The sequence below is a fragment of the Cydia pomonella genome, chromosome 5 (genome assembly GCF_033807575.1).
Source record: "Cydia pomonella isolate Wapato2018A chromosome 5, ilCydPomo1, whole genome shotgun sequence".
Lineage (NCBI taxonomy): Eukaryota > Metazoa > Arthropoda > Insecta > Lepidoptera > Tortricidae > Cydia > Cydia pomonella.
Window position 1 is genome coordinate 7,733,650 of NC_084707.1, and position 15,011 is coordinate 7,748,660.

General features: G+C 42.4%; 2 protein-coding genes across 4 annotated transcripts; one reads left to right on the forward strand and one right to left on the reverse strand.

The window, feature by feature from the left end:
- Nucleotides 1–782: 782 nt before the first annotated feature.
- LOC133518217 (uncharacterized) lies at nucleotides 783–4,688 on the reverse strand. The gene has a single exon (XM_061851847.1). It carries the CDS (start codon nucleotides 4,686–4,688, stop codon nucleotides 783–785), a length of 3,906 nt encoding a protein of 1,301 aa, XP_061707831.1.
- Nucleotides 4,689–7,718: 3,030 nt separating this feature from the next.
- LOC133517623 (tubulin glycylase 3A-like) lies at nucleotides 7,719–14,835 on the forward strand. Of its 3 annotated transcripts, none has more exons than XM_061850967.1 (10): nucleotides 7,719–8,226; nucleotides 8,345–8,486; nucleotides 9,103–9,296; nucleotides 9,650–9,825; nucleotides 10,146–10,586; nucleotides 12,355–12,569; nucleotides 12,897–12,987; nucleotides 13,134–13,304; nucleotides 13,376–13,629; nucleotides 13,766–14,835. In XM_061850967.1, exons 1-10 carry the CDS (start codon nucleotides 8,152–8,154, stop codon nucleotides 14,734–14,736), a joined length of 2,730 nt encoding a protein of 909 aa, XP_061706951.1. In that variant the 5' UTR covers nucleotides 7,719–8,151; the 3' UTR covers nucleotides 14,737–14,835. The 3 variants fall into 3 exon arrangements, with proteins under 3 accessions (XP_061706951.1, XP_061706953.1, XP_061706952.1); XM_061850969.1 differs by having other exon boundaries at nucleotides 7,719–8,095; XM_061850968.1 differs by having other exon boundaries at nucleotides 7,720–8,242.
- The last annotated feature ends 176 nt before the right edge of the window (nucleotides 14,836–15,011 follow it).

The following is a 15,011-nucleotide window of genomic DNA, read 5'->3' on the forward strand; positions in this document are numbered from 1 at the left end:
TCCGCATTGGGCTATCGTGGGGACTATAGCCCGAGCCCTCTCGCACATGAGAGGAGGCCTGTGCCCAGCAGTGGGACGTATATAGGCTGAATTATTTATTATTATTTTATTATTGTTCAATAGCGAGAGAGTGGACTGTAATTCGAAAAAGGGGGGCGATAGGGAATGAAATTTAGGGGCCGGTTGAGCAAGAAAGTTGTGAGATATTAAGATTAGAATGTTAAATTAAAACTAAAATGTGAAATAGTGTAGGGCGAAGTTACCTTTCAGTCCGGGAGTTGTGGGGCTGAATCGTTGGTCGCCGTTGAAGACCGCTGGTGGTGATTCTGGCTGTCCTTGTCGCCAGCTAGAAGTAAGCTCAGAACCGTTACCTTGAGTCGTCCAACTTAGACCTCGGATTTTCCACTTCGCGGATGTGCCTGGTGTCCTTCGTCCACACAACACTGAGTCTAAATGCTAGAGACGTGATTGGCAGTAGTGCTTTCAATAAGTTGCGAAAATTAGCGAGAACGACGAAATACGATGTTAACTAGTGGTAGGTTGATGACACACTGACTCTGACGTGTCTATGACAGAGCAATATTCAAATTCCAACTGTGAGCTGGTGTTGCCACAGTAAATACGAGAAAATCTTATAGAATACAAGGCCAAAGCTGGACATTCCGCCCACCAAAATGCATTTGTATTTTGACTAAGCGAAAAGAACAATAAAAGTGAAACAAGTGCGATAATATTAAAGCTAAGCGAAGAATGGACAACACAAATGTAGCGCATTAAAGCGACTACGCAGGTAGTGGACACAGCTTGACCACAGGCCGTTTGTACAACCCTGTGGCAGTGCGCACAGTAACCACACGACAGATCCCGTCAGATCCGGGGTGTGTGTCGATAATGCGACCCAGGGGCCACTTCATTGGGCTCGTCTGCTCGTTTACAACGAGCACAAGTGTGCCAACTTGGACGTTAGGGTGTCTGTCGTGCCACTTCATCCGCTGCTGGAGAGTATGCATATACTCCTTCGACCATTTGTTCCAGAAGTCCTGGTGCATCTTCTGAAGCAACTTCCAGCGTTGGAGAGGGCTAACCCGAACGTCTGAGAAGTCTTCCTCAGGTACGACCGATAGGGGTTCCGTGGTGAGGAAATGACCCGGTGTCAAGGCCGACAGGTCGTTGGGGTCGGTGCTGAGAGGAGTGAGTGGCCTGGAGTTGAGTAAAGCCTCGACTTGGGCTAAGATCGTCGAGAATTCCTCGTATGTCAACCTTTGGTTCCCGACGACACGCGACAAGTGTGTTTTAACAGCTTTAATTCCAGCTTCAGCGAGTCCTGAAAAATGTGGGCTACCCGGCGGGTTGAACTCGAAGTTGATTGTATGGTGTGCGGCAGCATCCTTCACTAAGCGTTGCAGGATGTTGTTCGCACCGACAAAATTTTTACCTTGGTCAGACACTAACCGGCTGCACCGACCACGGCGAGCGACGAAACGCCGAAGTGCGGCGAGAAAAGCATCCGAGGACAACTCGGTGACGAGCTCGGTATGAATGGCCTTTGTTGCGGTACAGACAAAGACGCAAATATAACCTTTGTACGTCTTGTTACCACGTCCGCGACCGAGAGCGATGTCGAAAGGCCCACCAAAGTCAACCGCTGCGCTCGAGAAAGCCTTCAGCTTGGATATTCGATACGATGGTAAGTCGCCCATGAGTGGCGCAGGAGCACCCGGTGGCCGCACCCGAAAGCACTTCATGCACTTCGATACAACTGCATAAATAGCCCGTTTCGGACACATAATCCAGAAATGTTGCGCTAGCAAGTTATGAAGTGTTTGGATGCCTGGATGCATGAATCGCTTATGATAATCATCGATAAGAAGGAAGGTCAGCCGATTGTCGCGAGGTAGAAGCAAAGGATGCTTCACGTCGAAGTCGAGAGAAGCTCGCGACAGGCGACCGCCCACCCTCAAGAGACCCGCGTCATCCATGAATGGGGACAGTTTTCTGAACGCTTTTGGGAGAGAGTTCGAATGATTGTTCAAAATGATTTCGATTTCCTGAGCGAAGCTGCGCTGCTGCACGAAACGTACAATAACCATGAGTGCCTGCTTTATTTCGATAGATGTTAAAGGACCGCGTAGCCACTTCCCGGCCGTTTTTCGGTTCTTCGCGTTATTCGCGAAGCGACAACAATAGGCTAAAACACGTTGAAGTGTTCTTAACGACGAAAACTTCTCCAGTAAGTTGTCGATTAGTGCATTGTCATTGGACACTACGAGGACTGTAATCTTTTGCTCATCATGGAGAACGTCCCTATCTGGCATCAGCACTGACTTAGGCCAGCTCTCAGTGGGGTGCCTGAGCCAATCAGGCCCGTTCCACCAGCAAGTTTGGTTGACTAAATCTTGGGGAAGCAAACCACGCGATCCGCAGTCGGCTGGATTGTCAGTGGTTCTGACATGATGCCAAGAATCGGGAGGAATAACGTCTTGGATATGACTCACACGGTTGGCCACGAACGTTTTCCACCTGGACGGACACGACTTAATCCAGGTCAACGTCACACTTGAGTCCGACCATGCAAAGATTCTGTCTACCGAGTGGAAAGGCTTCAAAGCCTCCACGACCGAAGCCATCAAGTCAGACAGCAGAACCGCTGCGAGCAATTCGAGACGCGGCACCGACAATTTACGCAATGGCGCGACCTTGGACTTAGCACACACGAGCTGTACGTCGACGTCACCCTCCTCAGTTTCGGTACGGCAATAGATTACGGCACAGAAGCCACGTTCTGACGCGTCGCAAAATCCGTGGAGATGTAGCACGTCGAATTTCCCGACTAAACGGCGTTGCACAGCTACAGCACTCAGCGACGAGAGTTGAGTTTTGAATTCCTGCCATTCCAGCCTGATGCTTTCCGGGACATCTCCATCCCAGGAAACGCCCGAAACCCAAAGCAATTGCATCAGATACTTGGCGAGAAATGTTACAGGCGAGAGGAAACCTAATGGATCGAAGATTCTAGCTATCTCCGACAGAATGGTGCGCTTGGTGCACCGACCGTTAGGAGCAGCGGCGACACGAAACCGGAAAGAATCTGATTGAGGTTGCCATAGCAAGCCCAATATCTTTAGAGAAATGTCAGTCATTTCTTCGAAATGTTTAAAGTCTTCCGAGTACAGATCAGAAGACGGAAGGCTCTCCAAGAACTCACTACTATTGGAGGTCCACTTCCTGAGGTGGAAACCCCCCGACGACAATATTTTCGTAAGGTCCACCTGAAGTAAACGCGCCTGCTCGACAGAATCCGCTCCGGTGACGACGTCGTCGACGTAGATGTCACGAGCGAGAACAGCTGAACCACTTGGGTATGCGGCTGCAGAATCACTGGCAAGTTGAGCCATTGTACGAAGAGCTTGGAATGGCGCAGCAGAAACCCCGTAGGTTACCGTTTTAAGACGGTAGTCGCGCACAGGACCGACAGCAGAAGGGCGCCACAAAATGCGCTGAAATTCAGCGTCTTCATCAGAGACCAGGATCTGCCTGTACATCTGTTTCACGTCACCTGTGAAGACGACGGCATGCCAGCGAAAACGTGTGAGCAGATCGAAGATGTTAGTCTGAAGCTTGGGCCCAGCGAGAAGAGTAGCGTTCAAGGACACCTCGTTGGCGTCCTTAGCGCTTGCGTCGAAAACCACGCGAAGAGGAGTGGTGACGGAATCGCGCAGAATTCCATGGTGAGGTATGTAATAGAAGTGGCCTTCACTTGTGGAAGGAGGTTCCACTTCTTCCAAGTGACCACGAGCCTCATAGTCATCCATAAATTCCACATACGCCCTTTTGAACTCGGGGTTGGAGTTCAACTTGCGTTCCAACGACGTGAACCGCTTGAGAGCAATTTCACGCGAATTGAGGAAGGTAGGTTTGTTCGCGGGATCGACAAATGGTAGTGGAACTACGAACCTGCCTTCTTCATTGCGATAGTATTTTTCAAGAAAATAGTCCTCGCAGCGTTGGTCCTCCTCAGATACGAAAGGTTTAGTCGGAGAACTAACGTTTTCTAATTCCCAAAATTTTTTTATAGAATCATCAAGCGACAAAATCTGCGAAGGACTCGACACGAAAAAACAATGATTTTTATTGTTACGATACGATACGAGAGCGCTTGTTGTGAGCTGACTCCCGTCACACTCACCCATAACGACCCATCCATAGATGGTTTTCAACAGAGTAGGCTGTCCAGGCTTCCCGCGCCGTATACCGGGCAACAACGACGAAACGAAGACCTGTGCGTTAAGTAACAGGTCCACCGGCGCCGGACGGGCGAAACCAGGATCAGCCAGCGATAAATTCCTGATGTGAGACCACCCCGACGAATCGACAGGTTGAGGAGGTTGGTCGGCACATACCGGCGACAAAACGAAAGCTTCGAGTTTAGTACTCAGTGAAGAGGGTTCATTTCCCATTGGCTTGACCTCACATGATAGTGCGCCAAATGTTTGATATGGCGAATTGCCAATGCCAAACACAGTGTGTTGTCCAGAAGTTTCAAATCCTAGCATTTCTGCACAGGATTTTGACATGAAATTGCATGCACTAGCACCATCCAAGAGCGCCCGCACTGGGCGGAAGACACCAGAACTGTCCCGAATTAACACCTGGGCAGTAGCGAAGAAGATTGTATTATCTCCCGCCATAGCAGCTAAAACCGTGTTACTACTACTACTGCTCATGCCATTGCTAGGCGGTGCAGTAGCAATCTCTGTGCCCGTGGGTGCTTCCACACTCTTTGTGAAATGCAATAAGTTGTGGTGCGAGCGATTACACACACTACAGCGAGAAGCTCGACAAGTTTTCACCCTATGTGCATTTGAGAAACATAAAATACACAAACCCTTCTCCTTAACAAAATTAAACCGGCCATCATTATTGAGATTTATAAACTTGTTACATTTATCGAGACTATGTTGACCCGAACAAAAAACACAACTTGGTGTTGATGTAGTCGAAACGACAAGGGCCGTTTTGTTTTTGGTTAACGGTTTAACATTCTGAACTTGAGGCCTAACACTAACACTGGAGTTTTCCAAAGCCCTGCTCCGCTTTTCAATAAAGTTTTTTAATTCCTCAAACTTTGGAACTTCAGTATTGGAAGCGAGTTGTAACTCAAATGCTTCTCGGGTAGCGACATCTAACTTTGCCCAAAGCAAATAATATAACATAAAATTCTTGTCGGGGAGGTTAAATTTTGACAAAATAGTTAAATTCTCATTAAAAGTTCTAAAAACCCTTTCCAAATCCATTTTTGTTTTGACTGGCTCACAATTTAGCAGTTTTTCATAGTACATGACAGCAATTTGCCTCTTCCTATCATAATAGTTGGACAGTGTTTCATATGCACTGCTGTAATTGTCACCTGACAAAGGAAAACTTTTTATTAAATCATGTGCGGAACCCTGAACGCTTGATAGAAGGTAGTGCAATTTCTCCACATTACTAATATTGCTCCGACTATGTATAAGGGAATCAAAAAGCTCCTTAAAAGACACCCAACTTTCCAGTTTCCCATCAAAAGGCGTAATCGATATTTTTGGAAGCTTAGCTAAATTATTCCCAAGCGTTAAAGATTTCACTTCAGGCTTATCACTTATTTCACTTCTAGCCATTTGTCTCAACCTACATTTTACGGATTTTAGCTTACTTTCAAATTCCTTGGTGACTTCATACTCCTCCACACGTTTTTCAGGTTTCAGTGGACGTAAAATCCGTAGTTGTGCTTTGTGAAAGTCCTTTTCTATATCCTTGATGTCTGATTCATCATACCCTTTCAAGTCGGAACCCTCAATATTTTCTAACCGAAAAATAGCGTAACCTCGCGCGACATGGAACATGTCTACTGTCGCGGGATCCGTGTCACTATCACCATGTACACTCATATTGTTTTAAGTGCAATTAAAAACACTAAAACGGCGAAAAACTCAAACTTAATTGCAAAATTAATTCAATAAAAACGAAGTACTACTGACTGATACTAGTGACATTGACAGTTGACGTTAACCCTTGACAACTATGAGAATGTTGCCAGCAATATTAACCACGAGTGAACGAATGATTTACTAAAAGCACTACTACACGGCCACCAACTTTCTTGCTTACCCTCGACTTTTTTATAAGTGTACCCTAAATTTTGAATTAAACAAATGATATGACCAAACAAATTCGAATAAGCAACAAACAACGAGAAACGAAAAACCAAAGGTCACTTTTCAAATTATGCGGATCGAAGGCCAAAATGTTCAATAGCGAGAGAGTGGACTGTAATTCGAAAAAGGGGGGCGATAGGGAATGAAATTTAGGGGCCGGTTGAGCAAGAAAGTTGTGAGATATTAAGATTAGAATGTTAAATTAAAACTAAAATGTGAAATAGTGTAGGGCGAAGTTACCTTTCAGTCCGGGAGTTGTGGGGCTGAATCGTTGGTCGCCGTTGAAGACCGCTGGTGGTGATTCTGGCTGTCCTTGTCGCCAGCTAGAAGTAAGCTCAGAACCGTTACCTTGAGTCGTCCAACTTAGACCTCGGATTTTCCACTTCGCGGATGTGCCTGGTGTCCTTCGTCCACACAACACTGAGTCTAAATGCTAGAGACGTGATTGGCAGTAGTGCTTTCAATAAGTTGCGAAAATTAGCGAGAACGACGAAATACGATGTTAACTAGTGGTAGGTTGATGACACACTGACTCTGACGTGTCTATGACAGAGCAATATTCAAATTCCAACTGTGAGCTGGTGTTGCCACAGTAAATACGAGAAAATCTTATAGAATACAAGGCCAAAGCTGGACAATTATATTTAAGGAATCTATTATGTTATAAACGCGATTTGACCAAAATTGCTACGAGTACGAGAGTCGAACACAAAAGGTTTTAAGACTATTTTTATAAATTTTAATATCGGCAGTGTCACAAAAGAAACAAAAATCATTACACTTTAACGGAAATACTTAAATAATTTTTATGTAGATTCTTAACAGTAACTATTTAGGTAGAAAATGAACAGTTGTCATAACTGTTTCGCCTCTGACTAGCTATTATTCTTCAAAGAGCATATAATCACTACGTTCTTAAGCTTAGTGACAGACGTCAAACACCGAAAATGGCGGACACTAGTTGATCTCGATAGTGTGTCTAGTACGTAGTAGTACATTTATGTCAGTGTAATTTCGTAGAAGTTTGACGATTAAAATAACACTTGCACCATCTCTCTTCTTCTTTCCATCCTGTTACCCCCTGCTGGGGTGTAGGGCTCGAACCATTTTCTTCCACTGACTCCGGTACTGGGTAGCTTGGGCAACTTCCTCCCACCTCAAAACACCCAACTCTTGCTCCACGGAACGGCGCCAAGTAAATTTAGGGCGACCATGTTTCCGTTTTCCGGGCATCTTCCAGGTCAGGGCCACTTTGGATAGGTGGGTGTCAGGCTTCCTGAGGATATGCCTAATCCAATGCCATTTGCGCGTTTGGATCTCCTTGCACCGTCTAGGCTATCAAAATCGCTGCCAACTTAGCTTGGTCTGGCAAAACTTTCTAAGACCAACACGAGATGGTGATAGCCGAGCCTGTGATACAAAATAAAGTCACTACAAGTTTTTAGTTTAAAAAGTTGTCTTCGTTTCGCGTCCTCTTATTACTTAAACTTAGTACCTATTTTTCATATAGCTGGTACGGGGAGCGCTGTCATCTCCTTTAAATTTTCGACATAGGCACCTAAAGTGACGATATGTACTGTAAAGAAATTAAACTTAACAACCACTTATTATCAATTCATTTCTCAAATGTTCATTTCACCTTCGGATTCTTACCCATATTATATTTTGTATACGCATAGTATAATGTTTATATTTCAAGTTAACCTATAAACCTAGGAACTCCTTGCCCAAATTTGACCTTAAAAATAAACTCTACCTAAAGAGGCATGTGTTAATCAAATCGACGTTTGTCGAAAATATGTCAGAGTAAATTACAGTACCCACATTTCATATTAATTTTTAAAACGCTATTGCGTTACTTTAACCCAGTTCTCTAGCTGCGACCCGGTTGTACAGCAAATGTAATTTCGGTATATTAATTACCGCGTTCGCGTAACTACATTCCGCACGATTTGCAATGTACTCGAGTAGTGACGTCACTAAGGTACCAGGCGGTGATGCGCTCCGAAGCCTCAATGATAGGATCCCCGATGTAGGTTAAATGCGAAGTAGGTTATTGCACTACAGGGTTAAATTTAGAGGCAGTAGAGGTTTAGCCACGGGAGTAAAAGCACATATACTAGCCAAAACATGCCTGGTACTTGTTGCAGGTGTCTAGGCTGCCGCGCATGGCTATAACAATGGAGCTGGAAGAGAGCGTCTCGGACTCTAAGCTGCATAAGGATAGTACAGCTAAGAAGGAACTGCGACCGACGAGCGCCGTCTCTCTTTGCAAGTCTGAAAATGGTCCAGGTTTGTCTTGTCTTACTAAATAATGAGTGCATTTATGAGACAGGTATAAGTAGTGTGATATCCGATTACCCATAGTCTTTAATTAATTAATCATTAAGGCCAAGTTATTTTAGGTATACCTAGCAGCAGCAGGTAGCAGGTGCTAGGTCGTTTCACGAAAGCTGCCGCAGGTTTTCTATCAGAAAGACAGTTCAGTACAAATCATGAAAATGCATTTACCTATTTATTCGCCTCTTCTTACATTATTTGTTACAAGTATTATTTTCTTCGCTGTTTCTTGTGCTTCAAAATCTTTATAACACTCAGAATATTTTCTACATTACATTTTTTATATCCTATAAACTATCCTACTACTTGGCAAAATCCTCCTTTGTTTTCCACACATCTCATTCCCGAGTCGATCACTCCCACCTTGACTTACCAGTCTCTTGCAGCACCCACTCTGTAGCACTTTTATCCCACCTTCGTAGGTACAGTGAGCTGCGAAATTGCAAGGAGAAATCATGAATGAATTCATTGATAAATTCGCCCTGCCAATTTACGGCTGATGGTACATGTAGTTTGTTCTGTCCCACTTTTGCCTAATACGAGTATATACATTCTACTGTTTAATCAGAAACGACGACGTCAGCCGAGCAGCTAAAACAGTACCGAAGCTGGGTGTCCAACGAGCGATGGCATGAGCTCAAGAAGCTAGCGGACATCGCCATGCGAGACCGCAAGGTGTTCATGATCAAAGGGGGAGGGTTCCCCGCGGTGAGGAGGGCGCTTTTGGAGCGGGGCTGGTTGGAAAAATATGAGGCCCATAAGGTAAAATACTGCTGGCACAGTTAAATAGTAATCGTAACGTAGAACCTTACTTTTTTAAGCTAGGTATTATTTTTATTTTTCTATACATATACATGTGGCCGACATTGCCGAACCGACGTAAGGTGTATTTGTACACTCGGAACAAGTAACTTGGATTTACTTAAATATTTATGATTTAAAACTTTAATTTGTTGTAGAGTCGTCTTTTACTTTCAATTTCCGGAGTACTTTTATTACGCCACACGCCGGGATCTAGATCTATCAATCAGTAATAAATATTACAACAAAACTAATAGAAATATTCATTAAAATCCCGCTACTTACTCGTACCTATTCGGAGTTATTATTTTAAGGTCCGCCATCCCCCTACGAACATAGATCCAAAAGGAGCTTCAAGAAAAGAGCTTTCCAAAGTTGAACGACTGATTCTCTACAAATTCATGGAACACCATTCAGTTGACTTTCTCTGGACGACGAAAAGGGACAAGTACGATTGGTTACTTAGCAACAAAGAGGTTATTATTAGCAGGTATTTCCTTCCATGTTTCCATTGTATTCGTATTATTAGCGGCTTAAGTTACACAGTCCTAAATTGCGCTGTACAATATGAATATACATTAAGTATATACGTATATGAATATACATATCGGGAAGGAATGTATAATTAAAGCGTCTACAGACGTAGCTAATTACTCGTAAACAATACTTATGCATTTTTTTCTAAAGGTAGCCTCAAGGGCCAAGGCCCTCGAGTACTGCGATGCTTTTATGAAGATTAGATTAATAAATTGTGTCAAATTGGTAGCTCGGTTAAAAAATTAATATTCATTTGCTTTACATTTCATACAGGTTTTGTAGGTCGCTCTTCACCACTAAAGAAGGCTTGACAGCTTCTCTAACCCAAATGCACTGGTACACGGAGCCAGGAGTAGCGCTGACCAAATTCCCGCGCTGCTACAACATCCACAACCCAGATAGCCTTGAGGAATTCATAGAGGACTTTAGAATAACCGCTTGCATCAGCATCCTTAAATGGTTATCGCACAGTTTGCAAGCCAGCGGGGAGGGTAATCTAGTCACGAGTCACGGAAAGGTTCCATTCTCAGCAATAGAATTCGCGTTAAATCGACTGAACGAATACATTGCTTTCTTCACGCATAAAGACATTGATGATATGGAAGACCAAGCTCAGCATATTTGGGAACACGAGTGGGACCAATTTCTTACACATCATTATTTACTCGTCCACGAAAAGGCCAAATTTGCTGAGGACAAAAATTCCAGCATAAGGTATGTTGCCTAAATCACTGAGATCATCAGCGTGTTTAAACACAAATCAGAATTATCGCATATTTCCGCTAACTATAAAGAGACATTACGTAATGTAAAATGTTTTCTTGTGAGTCATTGTTTGTTTTTCTGCTAGTATGTCGTGTTACTACCTTGAATATGTATAATGACGTGTTTGGATTCAACATAACGATTGTGCATTGATATTTATTTCATTCATGACATGATCAAACATTTCGTAAGAATTAATAATGGCTTCTCAGGTAGTTCAGAGGGATCAGCCAGCAGAGTTTTTGATAAGTTATATGTAGCGCTTTTTTCGATCTCAATACGATTGCCAAAAATTTAATTATAAATTAGCAAAAATGTATGCCTTTCTCTAGTAACTGCATCGATTCGAAACATGATTTCTTTCGCTCTATAGAAAAAAACACGGACATACTGAAGGTCTAAGGTCTAAGACGCACCTTAAAAATTTGTAACAATTTTTGCACAAAATCTAAAAGTATGAAATTTGCTTCTAAAAGTGTGCAATTGTATCTTTGATCAAACTCATCGATTACTATTTCTTTGGTAATTACAAATTACAAAGAATTCAAATTCTAAAACTAGGTCATCAAACGAAGGGAAATCGGGGGAAATAATAACTAAACAATAACACAACAACAAACCCAACCCGTTAGCTTCACCCCCATCCAGCAGTACTTTTGTTTGTTGTTTACAATACCATTTCCTAGGACTATGCCAAAATTCGCTTATACATGAATTATTTCCCCTGAATCGCATTTTTTGGGCTTCGTTTGGTAGGCTAAACTAAACATATGGTATCCGCGATCTCGGTCACGCTCAGCTATCTCGGTCACCTTTACACTCGGTGAGAGTGAGAGAGGAACCTGAACCCGTGGGGCTTTAATACCTGATCAAGTGATCAATGTCACTCAATTGTATATGCACGGGTATAAACCCTGCCGGTTGTCTATCGGTCCAGGATATTATGTGCCCAACTAAGCGATGCGGCATGAACATTAATATTTTTAATATCAACTATGATGGGGATGATAATGATATCGTCATTTTATACACGAGTTATGATGTAACCTACTTATTTATTAACATAAACATTATGCATACTTGCGGTAAATATTTCTATTACGAACCGGTAAATATAGTGAATCTATTAAGAGGCTATATATCGACCGTCCAGTGCCGCCCATTAGTGGAATTATGTTTTTTAATAAACCAATCCATTTCTGTACAATCCATGGATATTAAAGTTGTAGTCCTACTAATTCCCCTACTTTTGGTTTTGGTCATATTACATATTGCTTGTTCTTTCCGTCATCAACTAAACGGCAAATGGTAGCCACTTTTTTCCGTTTAGGTGATAAAGTAAATGGTAAGTAATATAAAACTAAGCATCTCAAATAACATTAATATACTGGATTATACAGAAATTGGATTGATTGGTTTATTAGAAAACACAATTCCACTAATGAGAGCGCGCTGCCACTGAACGGACGATGCAGTCTTAATAGGCAAGTTGCGTGACATGCCTACCTAATGAAAATGACATTTTATATTAAATATATAAGTAATTTCAAGGTTATGATTATTAGGACTTAGGACCATGATGCGGCGTTAATGTGTAATTTTCATTAATTATGTAGGTTTTATAGTAAAAAAGTATCATTTTAGATTACTCGTAGAAAAAGTATGGTATACAATAATGATAATCAAACTTTTCAATCTCGTACCTTACTTTGTTCAGGCAACTAGAACGAAAGGCTGTGAAACTCCTAGCCACAATGACGAAGTACTGGCCACAAATAGACATTGATGGTGTACTGAATATATGGATAGTGAAGCCTGGGGCAAAGTGCCGCGGCCGAGGCATCCAACTCATGAACAATATCAAGGACATTATAGGCCTGATTAATATCCCAACGGCCCTGAAAAGTAGATACGTTGTGCAGAAATATATTGGTAAGATAATTGTATTTCAAAGACTTTTTACCTTACAACTGCTGTCTTTAGAGGTTTAAAGCCTGACCACTAATATATGATCATTGTCAAGAGGGCGCTGTTGTTGTTATATGGTGACAGTTTAGTTTAGTATGAAAAAAATAGTTCCAGTGAAATTCCGCAACATGGCGCGTGATTATATATTAGTATTACTGGTCAGGCTTTATGTAAAAGAGTAGCTACCTCAGTGACAGGACGCAATGAAAATCACATTTATTATCTGTTTCAGCGGTCGGCGGAGATAGTACATTATATCCATTTTTATATGCTTATTTAATGTCTTTTCAGAGAATCCACTGGTCATTTATGATACTAAATTCGATATACGGCAATGGTTCCTAATTACCTGCTGTCAACCTTTGACGATTTGGGTCTATAAGTAAGTTAATATTCATCAATTTGAAAGTAATCGAAACCAACGATAAAACCATTGAGACAAGCATTACATTAGCTAGAATTTGTTCTTATTAGATACATAAAGTCAGTAGGGAATTCTGTAGTGCTTTAACGAAGCTTTTATTTCAGAGACAGTTACCTAAGGTTTAGTTCCCAAATATTCAGTTTATCAAACTACCACGAGTCGGTTCATCTCACTAATAACGCTGTTCAGTCTAAATACAAGAACAACGGCGAAAGAGATAAGGCGCTGCCAGACGAAAACATGTGGGATTGCCACACTTTCAAAGCTTACTTGAGGTAAATATGAGAATGTTTTCACCATAGCCAATATGCCAATTTATTGCGTTCAATATGCTTTTTTTCTGAAGACAGATTGGAAAACATGAGTTGTGGGATTCGAAAATATATCCAGGCATGAAGCAGTGTCTCATTGGAGCGATGCTGGCCTGCCAAGACTCGATGGACAAGAGGCAGAACAGCTTCGAATTGTACGGAGCCGATTTTATGTTGACTGAGGACTTCACGCCGTGGCTTATAGAGATCAACTCTAGCCCTGACTTGGCGCCAACTACTTCGGTCACAGCGCGGCTATGCCCTCAATGTCTTGAAGATGTTATAAAAGGTAACTTAATTTAGTTTGGTTCTATCAGACTGTTCTAGGTTCAAAGATCATGAATGATTCGATTTAGCTCTTTAGAATCATATCTAAATGGTGTCTAACGGAAACTTGAAATTAATAATTCGACATTTTTTTTCAGTCGTGCTAGATCGACGCAACAACCCTGAAGCTGATACGGGGACATTTGAACTAGCGTACAGGCAGTTTATTCCCAAAGCGCCAGCATATCTTGGCTTGTCTCTTTGTATCAATGGCAAAAAACTATTGAAGAGTAAGTTGAAACAGCATAAGTATGAACAAAGAAGCACCACACCAATCGTGCAGCGAGTGCCATCTGGTGACGTACTAGCGGAAGATAAACCGGTTCCTCCGGAGTACAGCGGACCCATCATCACAGACTTTCTCTCCTGGCTAAATCCTTACGATGCTCTGCCCACCAACAAGGACGGCCTCCTTCTTGCAGCCAAGGACTCTTTCACGGTACGCCAAGCTATCACTGTCGTTAAATCAGGTCTCGCGTTGAAAAACGGCGGGAAAAAACGTAACTCCTCGGCGATTTCTTCTAGGACGCATCGAGGAAGACGGGAAAAAAACACAGAGTGTAAGCGCCGCGTCGTGCCCCATTCATGCTGCCGGCCTGAGGACACGCAGTCCGCTAAGCACGTCGGCAAGTACAGGACCGAGTCGGCCAGCAAAGCGGAGAAGCCCAAAGTCGACAGGTCGGTCGGTAACAAACGTTGCTACATAGATCCTATTGAATGGGAACGAGAAACTGCCAGTATACTACGTTCAACCATATCCGTTCAGAATAAAATTGCCAATAGGTCTGAGAACATTATGCCGTTGCGACAAACTAAGTCTGGCATAGTTAGCTCGAATAATAGGTCGCTATTAGAACCCCTGAGCTCACGACCTTTCGCCAACGAAGCGGATCCGATTAAAAAACTTAGTGCGGTCGGTAGGAACATCTGTAAGCTGCGTGATGAAAATAGGAATAAGCAAAAAGCTATTAAGTTTTCGGAGAATTGCACCTCCATTTACGCCCCTTACCGCGTAGTTGTGACTCCTCTAAACGACGAGACACAAAATAATAAAAAGAAAAAAGAGTAACTAATTTTGTGGTATCCGCATTCAAAACACTACCCTTTAGATTCAAGCATCCCATATTTCAAAAAATTGCAATAGTATTAAACTACTAGAAGGATACTTATATTTATTATACATTTTATGTACATGCTTTTTCCACTAAATATATTGTCAGAAAATATTTTGCAAAGCGTTATATTATATTTATATACAATTAGATACAAGTAAAAAACTTAAGTAAGTCACCTGTTGTATGTAGTTGTGACGTGTTCGAATAGACAATATATGTTTAAAAGACA

What these genes read in the sequence shown, in the direction of transcription:
- LOC133517623 (XM_061850967.1), top strand. Translation starts at nt 8,152, where the DNA reads ATGTACTCGAGTAGTGACGTCACTAAGGTACCAGGCGGTGATGCGCTC. An exon ending in TCAATGATAGGATCCCCGAT is followed by an intron (nt 8,227 to 8,344) that starts GTAGGTTAAATG and finishes TACTTGTTGCAG; the next exon opens with GTGTCTAGGCTGCCGCGCAT. An exon ending in CAAGTCTGAAAATGGTCCAG is followed by an intron (nt 8,487 to 9,102) that starts GTTTGTCTTGTC and finishes CTGTTTAATCAG; the next exon opens with AAACGACGACGTCAGCCGAG.
- LOC133518217 (XM_061851847.1), bottom strand. Translation starts at nt 4,688, where the DNA reads ATGGCGGGAGATAATACAATCTTCTTCGCTACTGCCCAGGTGTTAATT.